The 25274-nt window shown below is 46.6% G+C and overlaps 1 protein-coding gene across 1 annotated transcript; it reads right to left on the reverse strand.

Moving 5' to 3' along the window:
• Nucleotides 1–2885: 2885 nt before the first annotated feature.
• On the reverse strand, nucleotides 2886–24934 carry GRHL3 (grainyhead like transcription factor 3). Its single transcript, XM_042887838.1, has 16 exons — nucleotides 24839–24934; nucleotides 17453–17639; nucleotides 16718–16779; nucleotides 15146–15482; nucleotides 14801–14880; nucleotides 13493–13646; nucleotides 12574–12685; nucleotides 11796–11890; nucleotides 9603–9761; nucleotides 8738–8816; nucleotides 8239–8372; nucleotides 7358–7392; nucleotides 6588–6676; nucleotides 6369–6454; nucleotides 5355–5419; nucleotides 2886–3745 (listed from the first exon to the last, which is right to left on the reverse strand). Exons 1-16 carry the CDS (start codon nucleotides 24853–24855, stop codon nucleotides 3631–3633), a joined length of 1806 nt encoding a protein of 601 aa, XP_042743772.1. The 5' UTR covers nucleotides 24856–24934; the 3' UTR covers nucleotides 2886–3630.
• Nucleotides 24935–25274: the final 340 nt, after the last annotated feature.

The following is a 25274-nucleotide window of genomic DNA, read 5'->3' on the forward strand; positions in this document are numbered from 1 at the left end:
ACCATGCCACACACTGAGATCCTCAGCTGCTTGATCAATGATACAAGGAATGAATAAAGGAATGAATAAGCATGAATAAAGGCATAGAAACTGAGTGCTATTTGTACAAATGAGCAGCAGAGCCCTCCACCCAGCATCAAGGACACCAGAGCTCTTGTAAAATGCAGCTCACTGCCATGTTCTTTTTTCTTAATGCATCTCTGTCACTGCAGGTGTTTATTCACCCAGAGCACTTGGGAAGCATTCCTTCATCTGTGAACAGAAGTGGGTCTCAGTGCTGTAAGCAGCAGAACCTGCGCACCAGAATCAAGTTCCTCAAACAGGACTGCTTTCAAAGTCTGCAACGTGCTTACTCACAGCAAGCAGTGCTGTCCTCAGCCTGATAGTGCAGCAGCTGATCTGTAGCACATAGTGCTGCACATTGGAAGATGATCATAAGCTGAAGTTGACTTAAAAGCCTCTAATTTCCTTGATGTTGAATAATTGCTATAACTAATTATTCAACATAATTGCTATAACTAATGGGAGTTGTAAAAAAGCTTCTCTTGGTGCTCTTATAAACTAAAAGAAAGGCGCTGCAGGCTGACCATGCCCATAAAAACATAGCCCCTGATAAGGGAGTATTTTCTTATCAACATCTGAATATATGAAAACAAGAGTACAGACAAATCCTACACTTCTGCTCTGTGCTCGTTCAAGGGATTGACACTTCAGGTTGTGCACCAAAGCCTGATGCTGTGTGACAATACCTGCACAGAGTGCGCATCATACTTGCGCGCTGCAAGCTGTTTGCATGTATAGACACCCTCCACCACATACCCCAGTACATTTTACAAACCTTTTTAAGCATTTCTGACTCAAGTCAGCACAAACCAGCTGCTGAATGTCCAGAGCAGATGCTGCTCCAGAGGGAGCTTCTCTCATTTATCAGTCAGTGTAGGGCCTTTGCAAAACACAAGTGGGTTCATACTTTCACACAACCTTTGTTCACTTAGAGATGGATTGCCTTCATCACTTGTATCTTCATCTTCAAAAGGAACTGGTGGGCTCCAGGCAAAGAGTCAAGAATGTTTTCACACATATTTGGGAGCTGCTTTACGCAACCTCTACAGCAACTCACATTTGCTGGAAGGGATGAATGATACCAATCAGCAAAATACCCACCCTCCTGTGATGGCAGGAGGCAGTGACTGTACTTGTTCTGACACTGAAGAAAGCTGGCATGAGGTAACCAGCATTTCCTTGCATGCGGTATGGTTACTATGATTAAAAACCTGACAAATTGAGGCTAACCTAGAATCTGCACCGGAAAAGTACATGTATCTTAGCCACCTTTCCACAAACAGAGGAAGTCCTTTGAATAGTGCAGATGAGCTCAGCTCCAGTCTGGGCTGTTCTTACCCTGCAAAACTTAAGACACTCTTGTAGCCAGCATGAAGTGGAGCCTTGTACAATCCAGCAAGACTCTACATTTTTGTGCTGGGAGCCCAATTACCAGCAACACAGCTTTTGTTGTTTTTGATCAAAAGCAATATTACTAGAGTTAGACTTGTGAGACTGTGTGGAGAATCAGATGGGTGACAATGACTTTATTCATACCAGCAGGGAGTTAGCTCTGAAACTAAGACGTTCAGTGTAACTAACAGAGATTAGCAGTCAGCAAGAGCCCATGGCATTGCATACACACACCAGAAAAAAAAAAATCCCCAAACAACTAAAACCAACAAAGCTGCAGCCCTTCTAAATCCATACTGCTCCCTCTGAAGGCATGGAAAACACTTTCTTTCCCCCTTCCACCTACCTTCTTGTCTAGCACGCTCCCCTCCCACAGGCAGCAGTGGACCTCTGCTCTTACCTTGCTCAGTAGCCCAGAAGGATCCAACCCACCTGCAGCTACCAGCCATGGCAGCCAACCCAGCACAGGCAGTCACGCTACAGAGGTCTTCCCAAAAGGAGCAGAGCCTGTTCCTGCCCCTACTCCTTGGGCTGGGATGCTGAGGGGACCTGTTGACTTTGGAGCCATCTGTTCCAAGTGCTGTGGGATTCTTGGTGTGCCTGTTTTCTTTTTAACTCAAGCTGAAATTTGGCTATAGCAGGACAGTAGGTAGGCACAGCCCTACAGAACTGATACTGAATGAGAGAAGTCCTGCTGAAGATGAAGTCTGAAGTATGAAAATGAAGGAGTGCGGAGTGCTGAGAGAGATCTTCAGTGGCAGATAAGTCTTCGGACTTATCTGAATCTCATCTCAAAGGCCCTCCTCATCACAATAACAGCAATTAAGTATCCAAAATTCACCAGGCTGACACATTTCAACATCTCAAAACCCCCATTCCAGTGGGTGTAGAGCTCCTCTCTCTCTGTGATTGAAGGATTCACGTGCCTTTTGCTTTTATGTAGATAGGTAAATCAGAGGATTAAAAAGGGAAAAGGAAAGTTCCCACTTTTTAGTCATTTAAGGATTAATGAGAAAATGGAGGCCTCTGCTTCCTGTTTTTTGTTTCATTTTGTTTGTTTTTTTGTTTTTTTAACCTATGAGGCAGCTGCAGATGTTTTTTTTAGCACAGGAGACCCAGAGGTGTTAGGAGACAGCAGGTGTGAGGAGTTTGGGCAGCACAACACCAGTAGAGGAAAGTATAGAGCTGCTACCTGTAACACTGCCCTGCCCAGGAGGATTGAGGGTGGGAGGGTTCAGGAGGTATCCAGGCACAGACCTGTGTGCACGAAGAGAACCAAGGCTGTTTAGAATGACAGACTTCTTGTGCTGTTAAAAAACATGTGGTGCAAAACCCACCTGGAATCTTTTCTGTTCCTCTCAGGTCCTCTCCCTGCCCTGGCTTCTCTCCAGCCCTTCCTGACTCAGACCTCCAGAGCCAAGTTAAAATGGTTTGTGTTCTGTCTCTGAACCTTTATTACTATGGCATATCCAAAACAACAAAACCAACAACACAGTTACAAAAGGGGTTCACGGAGAAATGTGAAGCAGCCTGTGTTTGAAATGCTCTGTGTCACTGCACTGAGTCAAATATAAAACAATACATATTTATACACATATAAAATATAAAAGAATGATACATTAGAAATGTATAAACGGGAGGCTACGGAGGCCTTGGTGGTATTTACAGAGAGATGATGGTGGAGGGCATGGAAGTAGGCAATGTCCATTTAACTGAGTTTTAAACATATCTCCAAAAGTCTCTGCAGACAGAGAAGCTCAGAGCCAGGCTTAGCCCTACTGGAAATGGTTGGAGGCTTTTGTGGAACTGATGGGCTGGAGAAAGCCAGAGCCCACAGCTGGATCAGCCATGGGCAGAGGCAGGTGGCAAGCAGAGGCTGTCCTCACTGCTGCCCAGAGCCATCAGCCACGTTAGTGCAGCTGCGCCTTCCCAGCTTGAACAGAAGGTCCGGCCTGTCTCAAGAAGGGAACAAAATAAAATAATGAATTCAGTAGAGAGAAGTTCTACGTTCACTTCAGTAACAGATCTTCCAGCTGGCTCTGGCCCAGCAGTGCAAGGCCCCACCCCGCTGGCAGTTTTCAAGTAGAGGCAATGAGGTGGGATACTCGGCTGAGCTCTGTTGGGTCAAATGTGCTGGTTGGTAGAGAAGTCCCAGTAAGTGCTGACTGCAGCTCCTTATAGCTCCTTGAGGATGACCTGGATCTTGTCCTCCGCTTCTACCATGTCAAGGAGAAAGGCCATGTGGTTGCTGTAGTGCTGGATGATGTTGTTGTCCATGTTGACCAGGATCCTACAGGACAGGTAGAGCAGCCAGGTCAGACAGTGTGTTCCAAGGCTTGAGGTGCTGCTTAACCCGGAGAGTTTGACAGCACCATATGCTCTGGGTCCCCACTTGTAATTGCACCACAGACAAAGTCCCATGGCACAGGGCAGCCCTCTCCAAGCAGATTTTATGTTAAAAATGGCCCATGATGCTCCATTACTTATCAGTTCTGTGTTACCACAGCATGGAGGAGAAACTTCTGCTTCTCCCCTCCCCACCTTGCAGCTGCCCACAAGCCTCACTTTAGCTCTGGGAGCAAACAGGTCCTGTGGGGGATCAAGTCACAGTGACACCAAATGAGCTGGAAGATCACATCCAGGGAGCTTTAGGACCTTCTCATCTCATGAAATCAGAACCTGAATGAAGAAGCAGAGCTTTGGACCAATCCTCAGCTTCCCCTGGCTTCTGCTCCCCTGTGTTTTTATGTGGAACACCACTCTGCTGGCTGTGCTAGTAAGAATGTAGGACTGCATAAGGCAGGACCCATCATTGGCCTTTCTTTTCTACCAGTCTCTCCCCGTGCTCAAAACTGGGATCAGGGCCAGTAAAAACAATGAGTTCATTTCCCAGGCAGTCACTAGTGCTTGCAAAGCCTGATTGTATATCACTTGCTCTGCAAGAAAGACTCTGGACTTAGCTTTATGGAAATAACTTGGGAATTTATGAGCCCTTCTCTTTCCAACAGCTGGAGGGAGAACTCACTGCCAGAGAGGCGGATAGTCCTGGAGTTGTTCTTCAGTCCAGAAAACATCTCTTAATATAGCACCGGGCCCTACATCTAGCCTGCTGCCTTCCACAGAAGATTCAGCAGCTGGTCCTCTGCTCATGCAAGCCAACATCACTCCATCTCAGCCACATATGTGGTCCATGTTGACTAGTCAATAATAAAGATCACTGTGGAATCATTTGAGAAACCATTTTATATTTACTGCAAACTTCTGTCCGTGCCCTGAGAAGCTGTGCTGGTCCCCCAGTAACACCTGGCAAGTGTCCGCTATGGGACCTGCAGCACTGCACTTGGGCTGCATGAGAGCCCGTGTGTGCAGGAGGGTCTGATCCACCTCCTAAAGTCAGAGTGGAACTTCCTGCTGACCTCCTTGGTCTGGGGATAAGATGGGGAAGCCGGAAATGAGCACTCCTCTTTTAGAGCTCTTCAGTTCTCTACTGGGGCTTTTACTTAATGGGTACGATCTCTCTCAGGGACAGGGACACTCAGGTGTTCGGTTCAAAGAGGCAAAGATTTATACATCTCTGATGACAGTAAGATACGTACTCTAAACCCCCTGCCTTTCAGACTGAGACATAAGGAGTCAGCCATTAACTCCCCCAACATTCCTCCGTCCATCTGCCTTTCCTTGGAAGCCTTTACACTACATACAAATATAATACAAACAACCACTATCCCAAATCTTTAAAGCCCTCAGGGATCTGAGTTTTATATGGTCCAAGTAGTGCAGACCTCACATGGCTTTCCTTTTTACTGTCTTGTTAAAATGCTATTTCAGCCTATGGCAGCGTACCAAAGAGAATCGGGTTGTAGAAGTACAGCGTAAAAGCAGATGAGAGATTAGCTTACCCTCTTTTGCATTTTTTGTAGACTTTATAAATGCTTTCTTCAGGCAGCCCATATTTTTCTGAAATCTGCAAGAGAAAACGCAGCAATTCTTGGTACTTGTAAAATGAAATTCCTACGATAAACATCAAAGAAAACACTGAGCCAAAGGTATTCGGCAGCAAAGGATTACCCCTCCCTTTTTACTGAAGAAAAAATGGCTGAAGCAATGGTTTGAACAGGACAATTTGAGCACGGTTCTGTCTGGTGCTGGGCTGACGGGAGCCATGCAGCTTTCTCCCAGCTGTTTTCAGTAGCTGCTTTTGTCTGTGTGTGGTGAGGTAATTAGGGACGGAAAAGATGGCAAAGAATCTTCTGAATCCTCTGACTCATCTGTGCTGACGTTTCTCAGACTCTATTTTTAAAAGTCTGTAAAAACCAACAAAGCCTGAAGTGCAGTTGTAAAGCTATCCCCAGTCCAGGATATTGTTTGTTTTCTTCCTAGTAAGCCCCAGAGAGAGGTAGGATATCAGGGACGCTGCTGATGGTCACTGCAGAAATACAGCTGTGTGCTCCCCAAACACTGCACAGGGAATTTCAGCACAAGGCCAGGGCTGCCTTCACACTGCACATATGTAGCCAGCATGAGAAGGGAGCTTTACAATAGAATTTGCTGTCACAAGATGACACTTACATGATGCTCTGAACAGAACACAGAATCATAGAACCACTGAATTGGAGGGGATCCTTAGAGGCCACCTGGTCTCACTCCCTGCAATGAACAGGGACGCCCCCAGCTCCATCAGTGCTCAGAGCCCCATCCATCTTGCCATATGGTGTGTTCTTCCTCACTGTGGCACACTGCATAACAAGCATTTCTGGGTAGACTTCACCTGTCCTCACAGTTTCCGTTTCCATTCTCAAAAGAAAGCAGACACGAGATATAAACAGCCTTATATCCACTTTCCTATATGCGAAGTGCCAGCACCCTATGATCTGTGGTTTGTTCATATGCCGCCATTTTTGGGAAACACTCACAGCCATTCTGAGGCCCTGGAGATCCGGTGTCTTCAACATGAGAGCATCAAACACTTCCTCTGATTCCCTCCGCACATACAACAGCACTGAAATGAATGAAGCACAGCACTGAGTCAGGGCTCTTCGCAGAGCAGCGTGGCCTCACATGCTTCAAGATCCAGAGCTACCTTAGTCCATAGAAACATCACATCCAAGAAGAGTTCCCACTCCAAGGCTTACCTCTCTGAGGATCTTCTTCCTTGGCTTGCTTTGGAGACACTGGGTCAAATTCATCTGTGAATGAGGCCCCGCTCCGCTTTAGGGGCAGCCTGAGAAAGAGGAACACGGTACTCTCAAGAGGACAGAACAATATAGCAAACAAAACAGTGGCAGCAGTTTGACTTTTGACTGAAAAACTGATTATCCCAATAAACACCCAGCAAATAAATATTGGTTCTGTAATTACAGCCACAGAGTGTCTCCAGATCTGCAACTTCCTGCCTAATGCATATGGGACATTGGTGAATGTGGGCAGTGGTTTTGGTACCATGTAATTAAAAAAGCGTTTTCTGTCTCCGTGTCCTCATTGCTCTGTTGGTATCAGCAGACACTGGATCAAGCCAGGGGGTAAATCCTGGCTTTTCCCCACACTAAGCTCATTACAAGCGTGATTTCTACTTCATTCCAGTTTCTTTTATAGCAGTGAAAAGATGATGAGAACACTTAAGTGATCATTCTGTGAATTATTTTTTGCCTCTTTTCAAATTTGGTCTCAGTAAGAGCAGTGGCCAGACACCTGGAGAGGGGCTCACTGACAGGGAGGAAAGAAGTGTCCTCTTAGTATCTTCTAAGCCAAACTTTAACATATACTTTGACACTCAAGGCTTCAGGGAGACACCATGCTTTTATTTTACATCTACAGATATGTACTACAGATATTAATCTGCCATGATATGCCCAAAGAAATAGAACAGCTGATGGATGGAAAATACAGACTGCTGCATTCTTACCTGTTTGCAGAGTTGGGAACAGCAGGAGTAAGAGCCTTGAAACAAAAAGGAAACATCGATCATTTAGTTTGTGGTGTTGGGAAACAACAAAGCTGGCGGGGAACACAAGGACACATTCTTAATGTAATTCCTTCTCCCAGTCCATCCATTTTTCCTTAAGAACACAATTAAACTCTATGGGCATCTTGGATTAAATGAAAACTGACATAAAGAACTCTCTAGACTCCCCTCCTCTGCCTAGAAGAGGCCTGAACGCATATCTGACTACACCAAAAAGCAGCTCAAATCCCATAACCTGCTTGGGATCAAGCACCAACTCCTTTCTCAGCGAGGTCTTTAGTTGCAACTACATTCTTCCAGTACCTGTTTTGCTGTGATGCATCAGTACAGCAGCCACTACAGTGCTGTCACAGGTGGCTTTTCTCCCTTCTTTTGATAAACCGACAGCTGTTTCATGAGGAAATGGTGATGAGCTCTGAAGGAGGCTGTGTCTAGGATGTCTCAGGCTCAAGGGCAGATAGAAGGGCAGAGGAGCAGTGAGAGATGTCTCCTGCACAGGGACAGATGTGGCTGTATTTTTCTACAGTTTACTTTCTGCCAATATTTCTCCCACCACTCTCATCCTCTGTGGCTCCAGATGAAACGTGTAAACCACAGGACTATCTGCAAGGAACACAGAAAAGTCATCCTGCCCATCACTGCTGCATGGCATCTAGGCTACTCCTGACAGCTGCATCTTCAAGTTCACCACATTTCCACAGAGGAGCTGTGGTTTGGTTTTCTTTTTTGACATAACACAAGTCATGCTGGGGGGTCTGATCAGGTTGGAAATGATGGGGGTGATGAGAGCAACAGGTTGGCTGTTCTGCAAAGGGACTTACCGTGCCACATCTCTGCTGGTTTGAAAAATGGAGGTTGGGGATGAACAGGACTGGCTGGGTTTCGAGGTCAGTCTCTGGCCTCAGGAACGTGATCTCATTCCCTCTGAAGCCAGACAGCACACAGCCTTTCAGACCTACAGATGGAAAGTGCAGTTCACTTCAGTCCAAGCACTTAAGAGGTGACTACATGTGAGTGGGAAAGTGCCTGCTCAACATCACTCAACAGAAATATTAGAAAATGGATGGATCCCAAGAGACCCAAGTCTTCAGGGCCTGCTTACTACCATCTCCTCCAGGACTATTCTCTTGCATGATCCCATGGCAATTCAGAAGGGTTGGTATCAGTAATGAGCTTTGAGAGTCTTGGCAGGAGGAGACCTGACTGACAAGTTGCTTCTGAATGGGGCTGATTCCATCAGATATGGCAATACTCAGGGCCAGATCTCGTGGAAGTTAACAGACAGGCCACCACAGATTAGGTGACAAACATCGCACTAACCATTGTTATTGGAGTCCAGGCATTTTCCTTTCCTTCTGAACTGTTTCCGTTCATCATCCCTCATTTTCCTCTCTGCTCCCTGTGGGAAACGTGAGGCAAAAATTAGGGCACTGACAGCTTTAACGTAATGTTGGGAGTAGAGGGTTTACTGACAAGAACTTGAAGGTGAATCACAGAACGGCTGAGGCTGGAGGGGAACCTCAAAGCCCATCCAGTTCCAAGCCCTGTCACAGGCTGGGTGCCCCCACCAACTCAGGTTGCCCAGGGCCCCATCCCACCTGGCCTGGGGCACCTCCAGGGATAGGGGCACCCACAGCTCTGGGCATCGGTGCCAGTGCCTTGCCACCCTAAAGGCAGCCTTTATTAAAAGTGATCATCTCAGAGACCTCCTAAAGGCCATCTGGAGAAAAAAAAAAAAAAAAAAAAAAAAAAAAAAGAGAACTGAACTTTCTCATATTTATAATTCTTTTTTTTTTTTTTTATCTTTTTAGAAACAAAAAATGCAGACAAAAATAGCTGTTAGAAATGTTTCAGTGGAAGGATGTCTGAGGCTGGGGAAGAACCTCAGAGGAAATTCTCATCTCTTCTACTATTTAAAAACTTGTCAGAATAGGAGAATCAGTTAAAAAGGTAAAAGGCTCATGCAGGCCTGAAATGGAGAAAACTTTCTTAGGGCTCTGTTCTACAAAGGTCCTGGTGTTGCAGACACATCCTGGCTGCCTTGTCTTGCTCAACCAAGCATGCTGAGCCATCAGTGCTCCAGTACACTGCCTGCTGCACTGTTTGGCCTCTCACAACTTCTCTTTTTCACCTCCTGGAGTTTAATGTTTCTCTCAACCAAGCTGGCGGAAGAGCAGTTTTGAACCTTATCACAGAATATCTTGATCTGGCAGACAGCGCGGTGCACCAGCTGGTTGGTCCCATTGCCATAGTCATAAGTGTCGATCTGGAGGTTCAGCGGGACACCTTTCACTCCTTTCTGAGAGGAGAAGTCGGTGCTCAGGCAATTCACCCCAATAAACACCTGCAAATAGGAACAGAAATGGCTACAGCTTGTTGGCACTGAAAACATCCTCAAACATCCATCAGAAGTTTGATGGAATAAAAGGAGCTCACGAGACATACCCCAACGTTCCCGGCCTTGGCTGTACTAGTAGGTTGTGGTTCCCCACCTGAGCACAGCTGTGGGTTGTTTCTAACTACATGCTCCCCCATCACCCACAGCAGCAATCCAGAGAAAGAGTTTTGCACAAGCAGCTCATAAATCCCCAGCTGTCTCCTGCTCTCTGTTGGGTCATCCACTCCCATCAGTTTAGGGAATCATAAAATCCTTAGAGTTGAAAGGGACCACTGAAGGCCACTTAGTCCAACTCCCCCGCAATGAACAGGGATACCACAGCTAGATCCGGTTGCCTAGGGCCTTATCCAGCCCTGCCTTGACAGTCTTCAGGGATAGGGCATCAACCACATCACTAGGCAACCTATTCCACTGCCTCACCACTCTCACTGTAAAATATCTTCTCCTTATATCTAACCTAAATGTAACCTCTTTGAACTTAAAACCTTTTTCCCCTTGTTCTGTCAGCACAGATCCTCCTAAAGAGTCTGTCCCCTTCTTTCAGACCAGAAAGAAACTCTGGCCGGGGACATTCTTGCTGATATTTCTGCTCTTTCAGCTGAACAAGTGACTTTCAGATAGCAGTGCCCCAGAGGAAGGGAGAAGGTCTAGGCTTCATCTTTCAAGAATCAAGAATCACTGCTGTTGGCTAAACAAATACTCCTCTGCTGGTCTCCCTGGTCACTACTATGGAGTCAGTTACCTCCAAGTGGGAACTTATGAAGAAAAGCTGTATGCAGGTAATCCATGTTATATCTCCAAATTATCAACTCATTTGTGTGACTCTGAAATTTCCACCGGACTCCCTGGGAACAGATTTGCAGCTGCTGAAGCTCATATAGCTCCCTCCACAGAGCTTTGGCTGAGGATTTCTGCCTTGAAATCTAGCATTAGATCTACTCACTATCTACAGACAGAAAAGAAACCACTTATCTGTGAAATTTAGTTGCAAGAAAAGAACAGGTGCAATGGAAGGCCCAGACACTGGACACCCTCACACTGTGGCTCCCAGAGGAACTCTCTGAAGTCTCACTCCTACTAGCCCCAGGCGAGTGCATGTACAGAGTTTCTGCTGAGAGTTAAATCCAGTTTTGCTGAGGTGCCCCTCAGGGCTTGCCACATACCTGACATATTTCCATTTCTGACAACTTTGCCTTGAAGACATTTGTTAACCTCTTGGGTTGTAAAAGAGTAAGGTCGCCTTTGGGCTAAAAGAAGGGCTTAATGAGATTCCAAAGCAAACCAGAATTTTCCCAAGATACCAGTTTCAGGGAGACAGAATTTATGTTCTTTTTTTTTTTTTTTTTTTTTTTTTTTTCTCCTTAGGTCTTTCATCTTTTTTTATATATGCTCCTTTCAATCTGCACCGGAAAGCAAAGCATTAACAAGAGACGAAGAGATGCAGAAGAGACAGCAGAGCTCTTTCTCTTTGTAGGAAAGATGTTAATATAAGCTTTGCAGATTTTAAGGTCAAAAGGGATTTTGTGACCTGCTTGGCTACCTTCCACATCACTCAACTCAGAAAAGGGTGGTCAGTCACTTCTGCACCAAAACTCCGCCTTGGAAGAGTTCCCTGAGCTTTGTTCCCTGAGCTGCAGTTTATTCAAATAGGCTTCAGCCACATGTGAGTAGAGCCCTGATCACTGCTGGCTGCAAAGGGCTTTTTTCAGGAGTCATCCATCAGCACTAAGAAAACATCTCTGAGCCAGTCTCAGGTGTAGCCAGAATGTTTATTAGCTAATGGCAATGCTTAAACATACAGAGAAGCACTGTGTCCTTCCCTGCAGTCCTAGCAGACAAACACAACCTGGGGCCACTGGAATAGCATTGTTTGAATTTGAAACTTTCTCTGTCTTCCAGAGAACCAGAGAGTGGATGGACATGGCTGTGCTGTTTGAGAGGCCTAGGGCTTCCCATTTTCCCTCCATAAGCAGATTGTACCTTTGCTTCTTCATGGATATTCCACACAAAGGACAGCGCATTGTAGGCCAATTCCTCAATGTTCTGAACTGTGTTGAAGTTCTCCTTACAGTCAGCTGAAACACAATGAAGAAGCAGTTTATACTCTACCTGCCGAACTGTTCACATTCCCCGGGCTTTCCAACCCCTGAAAGTCTTCCTCTCACTGGCTGACCACTGCTTAAACCTTAGCATGCATCTGTAAAGCCAGGAATGACCCAATGTCCTAGCTGGCAACTGCTGTATGTGCAGTGATTTTATACAATGTATATTGGTTCTAAATTCAAACAACCACGTGTCCTGCTCTGAGCCATGACATGTTGCAGAAGATGCTACTCCTAACCCTACCTCTGCCCCTACCCTTTGGCCCAGCACAATGAGCTACAGACCCTGTGTGCTAGCAGTGGAAAAGGACAAGCAGCATCAAAGCCTTTCCTAACTTGGATTCCTAGATTCCAAGAGGCCATAGGTCACATCTCTAAGAGCCAAAAGAGTTCAGCAGTTTCTGCTCCTCAGACTGAGGCTCTTCGTTGGTATATTTTGAGCTCCTTGTGCATATCCCAACACTTGGCAAACAACATCTTAAATGCTGGAGGACCATTCAGACAGAAAAGATATGAAGCCAGCAGATCAGCCTGCTCCCCTCTGCTTCCCCCCAGGCCAGAGTTTTGAGCTGCAACAGTGTTATTGTGTATTGGAAATGCAGTAAACTGATGATAGAAGCTGTCAACCCAAGCCATTACCACAGCCATGCTCATACCAACGTCAATGACTCTCTGCTTGGCTGTGGGCTGGCGAGAATGCCAGTGCTTCCAGAACTTGAGCTGCTCTGTCGGGATCTTCTCGTTGTCAAAAACAATCATCACAACACTCTGTAACACAGTGAGAATATCCCATATCAGTACACAGTGCAGGCTCATGCTCGGTGCCCTCACTGCCCTTTCCATCTTGTGCATCCATGCACGGGGCAAGAGCAAGGGCAGCTTAACATCACTGTTAACGTTACATTGCTGGGGAAACTAAGGCAGACAGGGAAGGGACTTGACCACAACCCTGCAGACATGCAACCACAGAGCCAGAAGCAGAACCAAGGTGCCCTGCATGTCCCCTACTTGCACTATCCATGTGTTTCCACTGACACCAAGGCATCCTGCACTGGAGAGTTGTTAGCAGTGCGGCAGTAAGTATTAGGCTGTGACATTCTAGAAGGTCTCTCGAGACATTCTCAGTTTCAGGAATCCTGTAAGCTTTGAGTTGTCCAAAATCTAGCTCCTAGACACAAGTCAGGGTTGGAGGACTACGTTTCTTTGGTGGAAGCTCAAGTTCAGCCATAGCCTTGGGGGTGACTGAGGCCTGGTCACACACACCAGAAGCAAGACAGAGCACTTCCCTGCAGCTCTGGTCTTTCTACCAGGCCCCTCAGCCAACCAGCAGCTGGAGGGGCATTTTGTGCATCCCAAACTCAACTGCAAAAAGTTTCAGCTGGCACATTACATGAAGGCTGTTGCTGTGCATCAGAGGATTAGCCTGCTATGACTGAATCCATTCCATTCATCACTTTAAGTCAACAAGAGCCACAAAGCCATTACTCTTTATGTTCAGCTGCTTTCCCAGGCCAGTACAATTGCTGGATGCCTGACTGTAGCACATGTCAGCAAAATTGTCAGCTTGTCTCTTACCTTCACTTTATTTGAGGACAAGTGTAAACATTTGCTGTCTCCAGCTGTCCGCAGCGTGATGGGGTAGAACTGTCCTTTGTTGAGGTAGGCCATGGGAGAGTCCCCAGATTTTATATGAATGGCTTTGGGCGACCCCAGAGTATATTCAAAGTCACTTGTATTGAACAAAGAGAGAATGATGAATAAGTACATGCTGCTGTTTCACTTCAAAAGCAAAACAAGGCATGCCTCCATCCTTACAGGTGACAGACACTGCACACACAAGTCTCTACCCTATTCCCATCTCACATCAAATCATAGAGCCCTTAGAGGGTCAGCTAGCCCAACTCCTTTGCCATGAACATTCCCCTACGGCTGTGGCCAAGCACCTTGAAGCACAGCACATACTGATTCTCCCAACACCCTGAGGAACAGCACTTTTCCAATAGCCACATTTTACCATTTGTTATATTTTCTTCAAAAAAAAAAAAATAACATACATTGCTTTGACCCATCTTTTTGTGTGGATGGCTACAGAAACAGCACACAATCAAAAGCCTGAGCCCAAACAAACCAAAACAGGCACTGCCAATGACACTTTCAAAACATCCTAAACTCAGATTCCTGTCGCCAAATTGTCTCCTGTCACCTGTAAACGGATAATCCAAGAGGACTGTGTCCTAATGGGTCTATAGAAACAGGAGGACTTGCAGGATGGGGATATCTCCAACTCCTGTTTAGTCACCTGCTCTTTTTCCTGCCCCGCCTTCCTGTGATGCCATCTCTGAAGACAGACTCAGCAGCTTCTCTTCTCTAGAGCCAGGAGAGCCTTCAGTGTGGGGACAGACAGCAAGCAGAAAGCCTCTGATTCATAAATGCGAGCTGCTGTCTGTCATAAAACTCCCACAGCTGATAGCTGAGTCATAGAGTCAGGTGACTCAGGAGGCAAATGAAAGGTGGGAAGTGGGATAATGCCTACTTGGAGGTTTGGTGCAATATCAAGAGCAGGAAAGCTCTCTCTGAGGGAAGGATGGGAAACGGAGAAATCTCCCATGTTTTAGGAATGAGAGGCAATAATGTTACAGCAAAAGCCTTCCAACACTAATCTTTACTTCAAACACCTAACACTAAAATTCATAACTCCTCTGCATCTAAAAAATCAAAGAAGAGCAATTTGCTTTTGAGATACAACCTCTCTGCAAAAGACCTTGGAGTTTGCTGTGGCTGCTGCCAAGGCCAGTACTGGGATGGGGAGAGGGCTGCAGCCATTCCCTAGGAAAGGTACACAGCCAAGAGCACTGGAAACACAGAGTGTGGACTGATAATTACCTCTTAACATCACCTGTAGAATAACTCTCAGAGCAGGGTGGCTCTGGCTGGGGCTTGAGGATATCACTGAAGAGTAGTGACTATGGAAAAGTGGAAATGAAACAGTCACATTTAGAATCTTTCACCACTTTGTCTGTTCACCTTCTCCCACTCATTACAACAGAGGCCTCATTTCAAAGCCTTCTAAAACTAACGTAACACCCCCAGTAATTCAGTGGAAATGCCACCAAGCTTTTAATGCACAAGCAAAGCTCCCCCTGACTCCAGCACGAGGAAATCCCAAATTATAGACATTCTTGTGTGGTACCCCAGCACTGCCAGCGTGTAACCCACTGTATCTCTGACCTCCTGAGGATCCTCTTTGAAAGTGCTGTCTGGCTGCCACCTCTGCTGTGGTGTGGCCACGGGGTTGGTCTCGAAGAGGGAGTTCAATGAGCTATTGTCGTACAAGTCTCCTGGAGGGAGCATGTAGGTATTTGGGGTGGCATCCAGTTTGCTGGTTCCTGGTGGAAGCATGGCTGGCTTGTGAGGTGTAGGGATGCCTTCAAGACTTAAACCATTCTTCTTCTGTGGTTCACAATATTCTTGGGTCATGGAAGTGTTTTCAGACAAGAGCTTCATGAGATGGGCTGAGCCATCAAAGGACATGATATCTGAGTCATACTCCATTCCGTGGCACTGCCTGGTGGAGAAAGGGGTCCATCTCAAACTAGAGAAGAGGGTGGGCCACCCCAGCAAGTTGTTACACCAAGGTGCAGATGTGCCGGTACACAGCTGAGGAGCAAGCTGCACAGTCTAGCTGCTGAGCCAGCTATGTACATCTGCTTGGTACGGGAATCTGACAGGGCCAAGGGTGATCTCCACTCACTCAAACACCTCGCAGTGTGAGCCAGAGGTGCTCTGCAGGTAAGAGCTGATCGCACAGAATCAGAGAATATGGTTTAGACTTGGTTGGGAGCTGCAGGTCCAGAGCCTATATCCACCATTTCTTGTTATGGGCTATTAAATGTTTAAAGCAGTGGGGAATATGAAAAAGAGAACTGCTATATGGACAAAAATGCATTCCCGTCCCACTCAACAAATCATCCTTCAGTGCAGCATTCCAAGAACTGGTCCCCTCTGCTGGAAGAGGCAGTTTGTTAACCCCGTCACCATGCTCAAAAAAAAAAACAACAAACCAGCCCCCACACCTTTTGGGAGATAGAGATGAATGGATAGCTCCCACCCGCTCTGCTTCAAGACTTTCACCTTTTGGTATGTGCTGGAATCTGTGTAGTTAATAAATATACTGCTATTATAAATACGGTCCAGAAGTCTTTCAGAGAGAAGAAAATAACTTACTAATGAAGAAGGAATGGAGGACCATTTAAAGAGGCTTATTCCGTTGAGGATTTAAAAATAGACAACCAGAAAAGGTTGCCAAAGTACACAGCACCCAGGAAGAGGAACTGAATTCATAGTGGTGAATGAGCTATTAATTTCATAGTTAATTATCTGAAAGCCTCAAAGGACAAATGGGATTCACCGGAAGAGAATCCTGGGAGACTGCAAGCAGTTGGAACAGAAATCCTTATGAGCCTGGTGGAGAGGACTTCACCATTACCTTCCCTCAGTGCCTATCCGATTGGCACAACATAGGAAATAAAGATAAAATCTTCAGCTACTGCACATTAGCGCAACTCCCTCTGAACACAGTGAGATGGATCCTCAGTAGTGTAAATGGGTGTAGCTCAATGTATACCTGCTTGGGATTTGGCCTAAAGAATTTTAATACATGTCTCAGGGTTAATAACCTCCACTGTTGCTGGTAATAACACTCTGCTTTGATGTTTATTTTATGCAAGTGAGGAGACCTATCATGCATGCAAGCAGCTGCAGGGAAATGACACAGCTAGGGAGAGCAAAAATGAAGCTCACCTCTTTCCTAGTTCATTACGTCCCATCATACCCGATGGAAGAATCCTCTTCTCCTTTGGGACCTAGAACAAGGCAGAACAAAGGGTTAGTTTGTTGTTAGATTTTATTCATGGAAAGCAAAGGCAAATTCCACCCTGTCTGCATGGCACAGATAAAAAAACAGGTGAATAATAAACACAGGGTGAGGATGCAGAAGACCCAGACTCTCCTTCTGGTTCTGGCATAGATTGCCAAGGTAACCTGAGGCTACCCAGCACATCATGTTCTCAAAACAACTCTGAAAAGCACCCAGGTGAATGGGAACATCAGTCTGTTGGTTCCATTCAGGTGTAAATCCTATCTGCATTTCATGCAGCCCCAGCCTAAAGCACTGCTGGAAGTGAGAAAGCTGGAGAGTCTGCAAGGCACCTGGCTGTTTCAGCTCTGTGTCTCTCAAAGCATCCCCACTTCTTATCAGAAAGCTGTTATATACAAAGAATCCCATCCTGAGACCCAAGACATTCATGTTCAGTTTTCCACTCTGTTCCGGCTTTGTAGAATTATGTAGAATGAGATCAGTTTACTTCTGTGACTGGGGTCAATAGTGGTCCTCTATTGCTGGGTGTTTCCTAAGGATCACTGCACAACCGACAGAGAGCTTGGGGAGGTTCCCTCAGAGGGCTCAGCATGTTTTACCTTCACACTTGTCCTGTGTGACTGACTTCCCCAGGAAACCCAGCCCCAGTAGTAACGTACCATATAGTAGTCATAGAGGAGGCTCAGGGCAGCCACACTGTCATCATCTCCATTCACCCTCATCATTGCCTTAGTTGCTGCAGTCAGGGGGTTCTCCAGGTAGGTTTTCCAGGCTTCATCTTCATTAGTGTAGGAGAACTTCTGGAAGTTCATGGTGTCATTCTTCATCAGACGCACAGATCTAAAACTGAGCCAGACAGAGGGAGAAGGGGATGAAGGATATGGATTTTTCACAGTAACTTCCATGCCACCCAGCTGGAGTCATGAAGGGCTTCTGAAAGGCACTGCTGCAATGGAGGAAGGCCACCTTCCTGGTCCTCAGCTCCCAGTCTGGGACCCAAAACCCAAGATCTCAAAACCAGGCCAGGGTCATGCTGGGGGCTGCATAGAGAGGCAGGATTTTCTGTCATTTGTAGGCGATTTCTCTTTGAGGGAAGCAGACAGGCCAATCTCAGCACACTCTCTTCCCCTAAGAAATAAATACCTGTCAGAGCTGAGGCTCATGGGACTACACGTGCTGAGAAATAATGCACCAGAATACTGTCCCTCCTGTTCTCTTCTGGCACTTTCTCCAGGTCTCTCTATCTGATGTTAACGAGCTGCCAGACACATAGTTATCCAAACACTGGTCACCCTTCCTTCTCCTCCAGCAAATCCTACATGCATACCCCCTGAGGCTCTGCACTGTGGGCTCACCCCACTCGGGGCAGATGAGTCAGTGGCTTCACACTGTCACATCCACGCAGATATGCTGTTGCTGCAACAGCTCATGGTATTCCCCATAAGAAAACACAACCTCTGTGTCCAAACTTACATTGGTTCCCAGCCTCTCCCACAGCAGCACAAGAGGCCAACAGTTGCCCCGTTGTCCTCGCACAGGAGAGAGCCTGCTATGGGCACTGCTAACAGCCTAGCACCCAGTCCCCACTGTTGTCAGTGCCCCCATGGAGGCATGGCAGCAGCTCCTAGTTACGGACAGCCCCCAGCACTGCTGTAAGGATATGCTGAGCTCACTCCTCTTCCTCACGCGCCAGGACAAGACACCAGCAGAGGTTTTAACCCATGCATGAAATCTCACCAGGTGCTCTGTGAGTTCTGTTGTCTTTAGCGTTTCTCACGCAGCCTTCCCTCCCTGTCAGTGCCACTGCCATCTCCAAGGCGAGCAATAGGCATGACTCAGATTTCATCGGGTTGGCTTGGCGATAGGCAGACGGTCCTGTCTGGGCAGGACTGCTCACCCGCTCCCAATCCTATCTTCTCAAGGAAGAATAGGCAGCGACAACACACTCTCAGGGTGAGATGCAGCTCCTGTTGCTGGTAATCAACACAGATAAACACACCATGGGAGGATGTAGCAACAAAGCACCCAGGAGCTTAAAAAAAGAAAAGATATCACAAAGAAGAATGCTTCAGAGCATTATTCTCCCTCACCTAAGCCCTCAACCAGGCCACTGTTGGTCGTGAAGATCCATGAGCCACTGTGAGCTCTTGAGCACCTTCCCATACCGTGGGGGAGATGCAGATGGGGCAAGGGCAGAAGCTCCTAACTGCTCGCAGCTGTGTCCAGTTTATGAAGAATTAAGTTAGACAGGTGCCCCAGGAGCCTACATCTTGTGTCCACATGTGGCTCTGTTTTGCTGGCCAGCCCAGCCGTGATGCTCACAGCATCACCACCCCAGCACGTGCCTGCCCCATCATGGGCTTCATCCCATCTTTTTGCAAGCACTCTGCTCTGACCTGAAGGCTAACAAGGTGAGCCCAAACCTGCAGAAAGAGGGTGATCCAAGGAGATAAGCAGATATAATAACAGGTTTGAGCCACCTCTTTGGCACCAGGTGCATCTCAATCCATGCAACTGCAACATACAGTCATGTCAACATGTTCTACACCTACCTCCAACCCAGCATTAGCAATCTCTGTGAAGTAGAGATCTGGAAAGAAACATCCAAATCCAGATCCAAAAACATATGAACTTTACTTTCATCACTCTCCATGATGCCTCTTCTGTGTGGCTATGTCAAGTTTGTCTACAGCAAACTGTCTGCTCTGTTGAACAAAATGATCTTTCCTTTGCAGGCACTTGCCATGGTGCAGAGGCTCAGACAAAGCAGGGATCAGTCAGTAGAACACAGACCCATGGGGCCAGAGCTCTCCTTTCCTGGGAGCCTTGAGATCACGTGCAAAGCAGATTTGGGAAGGGAGCAGTCTGTTTCCAAACAGCTCCCAAGTTTGACACAAGGTGATACCAGCCCTTTTTCCCTGCTCCATCCTATTCCATCTGTTTTTCCAACTTATCTGCCCAGCCTACCATAACAGAGGCTTCCTGATTATGAATAAACACTCAGGGCTACGCTGAAACAGAAGAATGTAACCAGAGGATCTGGGTGGGGAGATCAGTCCTGAAGGAAAGAAGCACTCATACTCCTTTCACTTTTTCTTGGTTTCAGTGGATGATTTGCTGGCCTTTAAGCTTTGTGTTGCTCATCTTTGTTCTTGCCCCTCTAACTGCAACCCAAACATGAGCAGTGCCAGATACTCTACAGAAACATCAAATTGTCCATGGCAACCAGCAGCAGAACTCAGAGCAGCACAGCAAAGCCCGCAGCTTACAGCACTGCGGAGACACTGCTGGTTCTTAGCCCCGGTTTAGTGCATTGTGCTCACCTCCCTGCTGGGATAGCCCCAGTGTTCCCCAGGGCCCCGTATGAACGCATGGGAATGGACCAACACCACACTTAAGAGCAGGGCAAAAAAAGGAGCGCTCAGCATAATGGCTGCATCAGAGCAGAAGTTTTATCCATATCTCAGGCCCTCCTGCAAAGGAAGGACAGCATCCCCATGTCTAAACCCAAACTTCTGAGCAACATTCTAATTTTTACCCTATCTTTGCCAGTTTAATAAATAAGCACATCTGAAAACACTCAGCTCAGAGCCATCCTCAGCTCTGTTGTCTCCCCCAGAACTGGGCTGTGCATGAGGCAGGCTGACCCTTGCACCAAGCAAAGACCCCACACTGTTCTTTACTGTGTGTGGAAACCGCCAAGCAGATGCACGCTGCCTGAGATGAAGAGGGAAAAGGCTGTTGTGAGCATGTTTGAAAAATGACTCCTGTTCCCCACAGACTTGATCCTGCTCAGTGAGCACAAATGAACAGAACTAGGCCCAAATCTCTGCTCCCAGCTGCCCTGGACCATTCCACATTGGGGACACCGCTGGCACCCTGCTGTACTTAACATCATCCCAGAGGCATCCACCTACACAGCCATATTTCACAAACAGTAGCACCTTTCAAACAGCACCTTTCCTGCCTAACATAACAGATTACAGCACAGAGTTTGCTGGCAACTCAGGAATTACAGCTGCTTTTTCCCAAATCTGCATGTGATATCATGTGCTTCAGCCCTTGGTTTCAGGGTGATCTGCCTTCAAAGGCTGGATATTAGAAAACCTTCTACCAAAGAGTGGTTGGACAATGGCACAGGCTGCCCAGGGAGGCTGTGGGGTCACCAAGGAGTGTTCAAGAACCATGGAGATGTGGCACTTGGAGCCATAGTCAGTGAGCAGCATTGGTGGTACGTGGACCATTGAACTGGATGATCTTAGAGGTCTTTTCCAACCTTAACGATTCTGTGAATGCACAGCACAGCAGGCCCTGAACCAGTGTCCCTGGCAGCATCTGCCATTCACCAGCACATCTGAAGCACTTCCCACTCATATTTGCATGGCAGACAGATCAAGACACACCTCATGTATGTGTTCAGAACACAAACCTCTCCACCAACACACATAGTTCATTTATTTTCTACTGCTCTCCAGGTAATTAGTTTTTAACATAATAAATATTTGTGGGTTATGAGGTTCCCAACAGAACAGAGACTGTTTCTGCTCACAGTTCCATTCTTCCCTCATCACATCCCCCAGAGAGTCGTGCAGTCAAACACTAGGAGATGGGGCTGTCTCCTCCTTATGTTGTTTCATCTACTTCTCAGTGCTCATTTACAAATGCCATAAGAGCAGAGGTGGCTGTTAATCTCACAGAAGGTTTGCTCTGTCAGGTACACAGCCAGGTCAGTGCTGGAGCCACAGAACCACTCCCCCCACTCCACGATGCATTTCAAGAAATGCTTTGCCCTACAAGTGATTCAGGTTGTATGTTAGGAAAAGTTTCTTTTCTGAAAGGATGCTCAGGAGCTGGAATGAGTTGCCTGGGGAGATGGTTGAGTCATCATGCCTGGAGGTGTTCAAGAAATGTTTAGATGTACTGAGGGACATGGTTTAGTGGGGAAATATTGGTAGTAGGTGGACGATTGGACTGGATGATCTTGGAGATCTTTTCCAACCTTGGTGATTCTATATAATTCTGTGATACAAGTATGAATCATCCCATCCTGGGTGTAAGCCTGTTAAACAATGCATTTCTTGAGAGCAAGCATTCCAGCTCAGATGCTTGGTAAAGACAAAAAAAAAAAAAAAACAAAAAGAAAAAAAACTTTGGCACCAGGAGTCAAGTGTGTTGGTAAGCAACTCCTGCTCTTTGTCTTTGAATGCTAAAGATTATAAACACTGCAGGGACAAAGAAGTACTCTGGGATCAGGTGCCTCACACCCCGCTACTCTCACCCATAACCACAGCCACCAGCCAGAACAGCAGCACTGGGAAGGACAACAACAAACATCAGTGCCACCACACTCCCTCATCTCCTGAGCCTCCGAAACTTGCATATTGGCAATAGAGTTCCAGCCAGAACACAATCATACTCTACTCTACTCCACTCACTGTAGTGCTCACAGTGCAGTGCGACCCCAACAGAACAGTTTACATCAACCAACAATTCCAGTGCCAGACTGAAATGGAGAGAGCAAACTCCCATCACTGTAACTTGTATCCATCAGTTGAAACTGTGATTCAAAACAGAGACACAATGTAAATGTTGACTTATGTCTGCTTTGAGTCTCCAGTTTATTTGGGGGGGAGGAGAGGGGGGTTGGTTACTCCTTCATTTTGAATTGCATAGCAGTTATTGCATCTTTAATTTGCAAATCCCTACTCATAGAACTTATAAAAAAACAACACATCCAATGCACATTTGCCGTGGAAGTATACTTTGCTTCAGTGCAGTTATCCCTTGTGTGCTTTGCTGCCAGCATTTCATAAAAGGGCTTTAACTTTTCATTCACTAGGAGCATAACTCAAGTTTTAATAACACGCCTTATGCATGACAAAAATTTGCTTCTGGCAATCATGGTTTCGACCACAAAACCACAACTGGGAGTAACTCCTGGTTAACTCCTTCAAGCCCACGCACTGCAGCACTAGACACAAGTTCAATACAGGCGACAATGGAAATTATCAGTCAGAATATTTTAGAATAGGCAAAACATCTCATTCTCTCATGTCATGCTAGCATCTTCCCAGGCCTTTCTGTGAAATTAAAGTCATAAAGACAAAGATAATAGAATCACAGAATCACTGAGGTTGTGGGGAACCCCAAAGCCCATCCAGCTCCCACCCCCCACCATGGGCTGCTTGCCCCCACCAGATCAGGCTGCCCAGGGCTCCATTCACCTTGGCCTCAGGCACCTCCAGGGTGGGTGGGATCCTGGGCAGCCTGATCTGGTGGTTAGCAGCCCTGCCCATGGCTGGGAGAGATGGCTCACCCTGCCAATTTTATGGCAGCAGCAGTGCACGGGACTACAGCAGGTACCTGACAGCTCTGCCTGGCACGTCCCACAGCTTGGATCCATCCTGGGATCTATTCTGCTATCTGTCCTGCTGTGCTCAGCCTCATGTGAGGGCTGCATTACAACACCTTATTTGTGAGAGGCACACAGACACCCACCGTTGCCCTTCCTGAACCTAAGCTGCAGTCCCAACAGCCTGTTCCTCACTGGGGTCTGCACACCTGCCCCCAGGAAACCCTCTCTCCAGCTGCGGGCTGGGGACCTCTAAAGGGAGATTTTCACAGAGATCTGCAAAGTTGTCCCTGGGTTCAACCTACAGGAGCCTTTCACCTGCGTTTCACTGTGCTATCTGAGAGAAGATAGCAGCAACCTTTGTGTGTTATCAGTCCTTGGAACTGAATTACAAAGGGATGCTGCCCCTGCCAGCCCCCCCTTCCCAAGTGAAAGGCCCAGGGTTAACAGTCCGTTAGAAAAAGGAGTCAAGCAACCATGTAATTCATGGGTCACATCATGCCCTGCTCCATAATTACCGATACATCAATCTCAGTCTGCAATGTGCTCATGCACTCAGGATTACTACACGGCCTGACTTGAAGCCCCAACACAGTGACTGCAGATCACCTGAAGAGTTCAGAAGGTGAAAATTTGTCGCTGATTCTTAACTGACCCCTGAGTGTAAGGATCCCAGTATTTACATTAACCAACAATTAGCTCTGCACATTTTCAGGGCTCTTAATTAGGAAGAAATCAGTTGTCACAATGCCTCTGTCAGGTCTGTAAAAAACACACACCCCTGTGCATTTCTTTCAAAACAACCTTCTGAAGTGCCATATCTGTACACAGATACATCCCTGTCTGTGCATATACTGTAAATATACCTTGTTGTACCTATATTTCTAGATACGTTTTATTACACATACGTATTTCACACATGGCCACACATCTGGGCAGCTCGGGAAAGCTGCATCAACAACAGCATTCACTGATTTTCTTCATCACTTTCCAGCATCGATTCACGTCACACTGATGTCACACTCCTTAGCTTTGTTACAGAGGTGCGGGATGCAGGGGGGCAATACACAGCCATCAGCATCCGCAGCCACACACACGGAGGACAGGGAGTTATAGGGCATCAACAAAAAGTGCATTTTCTTGTTTAAAAAAAAAAAATACATGTCAAAACGAGTTTGTACAGTCAACTACAGTTATTTGATGGAATAATGTGAAGCCATGTACCTTAACATGCTGTCCCACCCCCAAAAAAATAAAGTAAAAAAAGAAAAACAGAGAAACTCATCAAAAATTGTTAAATAATTTATACATTTTTTTTACTAAAAAAAAAAAAAAAAAAAAAAAAAAAACACAAAACAACACCCGGAAAAGCACGGGATGGCTGCAGATTGTGTTAGATGGCAGATTTCCCCTAGATAGACCTGATGTGTCACATTTTATCCCAGGGGAAAAAAAAAATAAATAAACCAGGTTTGGGACTTAAAAACCTGCTAAATAACACGAGTGGAGTGGAACCTCTGCCGGGCAGCAGCAGGTGGGGGGGAGTAGAACATCCCACAGACATCCAATCCTCCATGCTGCTGGAGGGGATTCCCTCAGAGCTCCCTGAGACCTGCAGTCCTTCAATCAGCCCCCAAAAAGACGCTCAGCCCCATATTCAGGGGGGCCAGAATGACAAAAACACTCTACTTACTCAAGTTCATTGGACATCTTTCCTTGTGTTCCCAAATCCTTGCCAACGGTAAAACCCCCAATGACTTCTTCCGTCTAGGACCTGCTGCACACAGACATTGCCTGCAAAGTGTTTGATTTATGTTGAGGTTTTGCAGGCAGGCATGTTGCTGACAGCAGCCCCGGGTCGGCGCCCATTGGCTGCCGGCACAGGTGCGGTGGGACAGGTACACCCAGACAGGTGCAGCTGTAACCCTGTGTGCGCCGGCACGGCGCTTCAGGAGGAGGAGGGAGAAGCCCTGGGGGCAGATGGGGTGATAAAGAAAGGAGTGGGTTTGGTTATTCATCTCCGTGATAATTAGTTTCAGTTTGGCGGACATGTTCCGTGTACTGCAGTGCCAAGAAGCTGTCATTTTTATGGATCTAGTTGATTTCTCTTCTTTATAGATAAACATACG

This window comes from Lagopus leucura, unplaced genomic scaffold (genome assembly GCF_019238085.1).
Source record: "Lagopus leucura isolate 7727_CA_CO unplaced genomic scaffold, USGS_WTPT01 Super-Scaffold_100123, whole genome shotgun sequence".
Classification (NCBI taxonomy): domain Eukaryota; kingdom Metazoa; phylum Chordata; class Aves; order Galliformes; family Phasianidae; genus Lagopus; species Lagopus leucura.